Source organism: Simochromis diagramma, unplaced genomic scaffold, assembly GCF_900408965.1.
Source record: "Simochromis diagramma unplaced genomic scaffold, fSimDia1.1 OVJJ01000596.1, whole genome shotgun sequence".
Lineage (NCBI taxonomy): Eukaryota > Metazoa > Chordata > Actinopteri > Cichliformes > Cichlidae > Simochromis > Simochromis diagramma.
This window is the reverse complement of record NW_024387245.1, coordinates 11,841,315-11,845,978: the sequence shown is the minus strand read 5'-3', so window position 1 is coordinate 11,845,978 and position 4,664 is coordinate 11,841,315. Positions and strand designations below refer to the sequence as shown.

Below are 4,664 nucleotides of genomic sequence, written 5' to 3'. Positions count from 1 at the left end.
AGTATCATCACAAGTGCAGCTTTGTGAAGTTAAAGGCCAAAGTTGCACAGTGACATATGCTTCTGTGGCAGATCAGTGAATCTACACGAGTAATGATAAAGTTTTATTATCTGAAGCATCTTCTATAGATGAAGACACAAGTTACCACAAGAGAAGCAGGTGCACGGCCATGATAATTTTATATGCTTTGACATGGTTTGACCTGTGGGGGGCAGTATGAACCAAGGGTTTAAGTCATTATTTAAAGTCATGATGCACCACTGCAAAAAACATTTCCAAGACTAACATCCATTCATGTTAACAAACTAGGGTTGCTTTTTTTAAAGGTATTTCGGTTATTTTTCATATTTTAAGCCCTTTCGGTGTCGGGACAGTAGAGCTACAGACACATGGGGAGAAAACAGGATGAGAAAAATCAAAAGAGGTCATTTTTCAGCTACACTCAAAATAGGGATACTTTGGTTATTGTATGTGGTTTATACTGTAAACACTCAGCCACCAGGAAACATCTGACTTCCTATTTTATGCTTTCCACTTTCCTAAGTTGCCAGCCATTTTTTTTAAAAGTCTTGCTTTCTAGGATTGCAAACGTAAGATTTTATTCCCCGATTTTAAGTTCCTCGTTAATGAGTAAACGTCACAGTCTCACACGAAGCCCGTTAGCTTACAGACACCAAACAAGGTTTCTCTTTGATCTCTGACTAACCTTGTGTTGTGACGTCTTTTCATCATTAAAGAGAAGTTGCCGAGTATAAGTATCGGAAGGAAATTCTATACCACAGACAAAGCAATTAATGAAAACCATTTCTATGAGTCATCCATTCTCAGGGTACGTTGACTTTTCTGAGAAATCCTGTGATCACTTTAGTTCCAACATTTAATGTAACCAGACTGTTTCCCTCTACATCCAGTTACCATAAAAGGGAGTAATGACCTCTGCATGACGAAGCAGAATTGACATGAAAAGGGGTTTGACTTAAATGAAATTCACATCATGAATTTCTTCTTAAATGTTAAACCGATTCTGCTGTGAAGCATTTATTCATGCAGAGCAGCACTCCCATTTCCTGTTATCAAGTATCCACATCATGAACTGAAGTCAGGACAGTTTCATCGGGTCATTTATTGGGCAAATACAACATGAAGAGCATGCACCAAGAGGGTTCATGTTTGTGAAATTAATAAAAGGCTGTTGTCTTAATAGAGACATATCCAGATACATTTAAAGACAGATCTTTATATCCCTGACTACTGAGACTTATTGATTTATGGCAATAACATTTTTAGATGTTTATCAAGCATCCATACTTGCATGCATAGAGTCATATTGTTGGTTAGCTAGCACTGGATATTTGATTAATATTGCTTTGTCCAACTGCTAGAAGTGCCTAGTAATTATCTCAAGTATTGCTAACAGTCAGATTACTTCAAATACATCCAGCATGTGTATATATATATAGTCTTAGGATTTGCATAGTTATTCAAACATGAATAAGGCTTATATTCAGTGTGAGCAATAAACTTAAACATACAATACAGTGAAAACGTCATTTTGCACCTCATGGTTCAGCATACCGACCTCACTTACACAAGGTTATCGTGTCCATATTCAAAAAGCGAATGATCATTCTCGATTCAATTTCAAATCCGTCCAGCAACTGCAAAACACAGTTTTACATTCAAACCTCAGATATTTAGTACCAGTTTCCAATTTAAATGCAAACTGATCAGTTAAAAGAAAGTTAAAGCGTACACATACACTCATCAGCCACTTTTTAAAGGCACACCTGATCAAATGCTCGTAATAACTATGGCAGCACCTCGGTGCTTTTAGGCATGTAGATATGGTCTACAGATTGCATGGGTTCACCAAAAACCAGACAAAGGAGGACTGGAAAAGCGTCGCCCGGTCTGATAAGCCTAGATTTTGTCCATGACATTTAGATGGTGAGGTCAAAATTTGGTATCAATAACATGAACTGCCTCGTACCGACAGTTCAAGCCTCTGACAGTGGAATAATGTTGTTGTGGGTATTTTCTTGGCACATTTTGGTTCCCTTCATCGCAGCCGAGTAACATTTAAGCACCACAGAGCCCCTGAGTATTGTTGCTGACCATATCTACCACGGTGTACCCATCTTTCAGTTCTTTTCAGACTGGTTTCCTGAACGTGACAATAAGTTCACTGTACTCAGATGGCCTGTACAAAGAGTTAAGGCCATCCTTAAGGCAAACCAAACAGAAAACTAGCAAAGTGTACCTAACAAAGTGACCAACGAGTGCATATTGTTTAATAATGTGCATTATGTGTACAAACCTTGAGGAAGTGCTCAAATGTGATGCCCTCATAGAATTCATCAGGCTCCTGTGTGCCAGAAAGTGAAGTTGTTGACTTTATCCAGACACCTTAATGTTATCTTGAGATGCTTTAGCTTACATACCATGTGACCCACTGAAATACTGGCCACCTCCAACATGGCTGCATCAGCAATGCATTTGGCTGTTTCCTTCTCCAGTGTCCCACTTCGAGATAACAGCTCCTCCACCACCTGAACAGACGTGAACAACAGCTGAAGTAAGATATCACTTCTGTAATGCTGTAATCGCATCATCCTGTCTGTTACTGGCAGCCAATCAGTTGCGTTGGAGGAAATTGAGCTAATAACCCCAGCACTAGAGTTACATGTAAAACACAAAGATAATTTACTTTTACAGTCAGTATTTTTAAACAGCTTAAAAACTCAGTTGAGAATGATCATAAACTTAAGGTGACTGTGCACGATCATTTCTCCCCCCGAGCTTACATGTCTGTATTCCTCTAGAGTTATTGTCCCATCGTTGTCTGTATCGTGCATGTTGAATAAAACTGCAGAAAAACAAACAAACGCAGGTTTGACTTTGTGTCATCTTCAGGTAAAAGTCAAGCAGTCGAGTTCATGCGATCTATACTGAGACGTACATCTCAGTTTCTCTCTCCTGGTCTTTCCACGCTGCTCTTCTGTCATGTGCGCCGATGGCGGCCTAAAATGGGACATGACCACCACGAACTCTTCAAAGCCAATCTCCTGAACTTTTCCCTCGCCATTCTGATGGAAGTTTCTGAAGAAAACAGCAAATCAGATGCTCTCAAATGCACTGACAACAACTGATACATTAAATCTACAATTTCTTCCATCATTTTTCATCCTAAATGTAAGAATTGTTTATGATTTTGAAAAATACAAGTAAAATGATTAAAGGCAATGGTGAATTACTGTACCTTCTGTCAAAAAACGCCTCTATGATCTGCGCACGGATGGGATTGAATGCTAGGTCGTCGATTTCATTGAAATTATCTCTCCTGAGGGTTTAAAATAGACTTTCAGGAGTAGCTCATTCATAAGAGACACAATCGTAGAACCCTGTAGAGCAGGTTTCCCGCTCCAAAGAATATTTGTTTCAAGAACAAATGAAATATCAGCTTACCGTAGAGTCTCTTCATTGTGACTCAGCTGCTTAAATCTTTTATGCAGAACTCCAATCTGTTCAAATGAAACTGAGAAATAAGACGGAAACTTTAGGGCAAACTACCTGTAAAGATTGCACACCAAGATTAAGTTCCACTAAAAATGCCAGTTCAGCTGTCCACTTTCAGCTTTCAAGGCAGCTAATTTGGATATTCACGTTTCATGTAAAACAGTTTGGTTTGCCTCTCATCTCTCACACTCACCTGTTTAGAACATACAGGTGAAACCATAAGGTCATTTAGGAAAGTAGAAAACTGGAATTTCAGCTTTTGGGTGTTTACTGTAAATGGCTGCTGTCAAAGCTTTCAATAGAGTCCGATCTATTATTAACAACACCTCTCTTTGCAAACCGGGTAAAGTTCCACTTCCATTCACTTGCACTTTAAATTATTCATCTGTAATGCACCACAACTACTGGTTTATCTTATACACAGTGATGACTAACAGGTAACTGAATGGAAACACCAAATGTTGAGCATTACGTTGACATGGACGTATTTCCCCTTTAAGACTGCCTTAAAGTAAGAATTAATTAAAATGTTATTTCCGCCGCAGTGAGTTCCTGTTTTTGTTTCGCATTTTTTACGCAGGCTGATTCTACACGTCTGATTGAAAATGAAGCATTTTCAAGTAATGCAAACAACAGCCCGGTGATGACTACTCACAGCCCGTCTTTTCCGCCAGATCACTATATTCTGGCCGTCCAGGTGAGGACTGTAGTGCACCCATTGCTCCAAAAAAGATCTTCCCTGGTCAGCCCGCTTTTAAAGGGAGCACAGAGGAGTCTCACATGAACTCAGAGTGATTCAAAGCGGATTTCGTGCTTCCAGATGATCCATATCCACCTGTGTGTTTCTGTGACAGAGCCTGCTCATCTGACGGCTCTTTTCCCCTTGCGTGCTCGCCAAGCAGGTTTCATCCTCTGCAAAAACAGCGCATGCCACTTCCGCAACGATCGTCTCGATGACGACACACTCTTAGGAACAACAGGGTGCACTTTAAATGACCAGTTTTACATATTCAGAGGCCGCGTGTGAGGGTTTGCCATGGAGTGCAGAGTAAGAAAAAAATAGACAAGTAGCCTTCACATACTGTAACGATTTTTAAAATATATTTCCAGACAGGCTTTCTTTACTTTTGAATACTACTGTACATCTG

General features: G+C 39.7%; 1 protein-coding gene across 1 annotated transcript; it reads right to left on the bottom strand.

Moving 5' to 3' along the window:
• Positions 1 to 1,104: 1,104 nt before the first annotated feature.
• Positions 1,105 to 4,443, bottom strand: tescb (tescalcin b). The gene is made up of 8 exons (XM_040000561.1): positions 4,172 to 4,443; positions 3,466 to 3,535; positions 3,260 to 3,340; positions 2,960 to 3,099; positions 2,805 to 2,866; positions 2,442 to 2,549; positions 2,318 to 2,365; positions 1,105 to 1,658 (listed from the first exon to the last, which is right to left on the bottom strand). The coding sequence occupies exons 1-8, from the start codon at positions 4,233 to 4,235 to the stop codon at positions 1,581 to 1,583; spliced, it is 651 nt and encodes a 216-aa protein (XP_039856495.1). The 5' UTR covers positions 4,236 to 4,443; the 3' UTR covers positions 1,105 to 1,580.
• Positions 4,444 to 4,664: the final 221 nt, after the last annotated feature.

Coding starts and splice junctions, on each gene's coding strand:
- tescb (XM_040000561.1), bottom strand. CDS start 4,235: ATGGGTGCACTACAGTCCTCACCTGGACGGCCAGAATATAGTGATCTG. Junction 3,536..4,171: donor TCTGGCGGAAAAGACGGGCT/GTGAGTAGTCAT, acceptor CTTATTTCTCAG/TTTCATTTGAACAGATTGGA. Junction 3,100..3,259: donor GAGGCGTTTTTTGACAGAAG/GTACAGTAATTC, acceptor TGTTTTCTTCAG/AAACTTCCATCAGAATGGCG.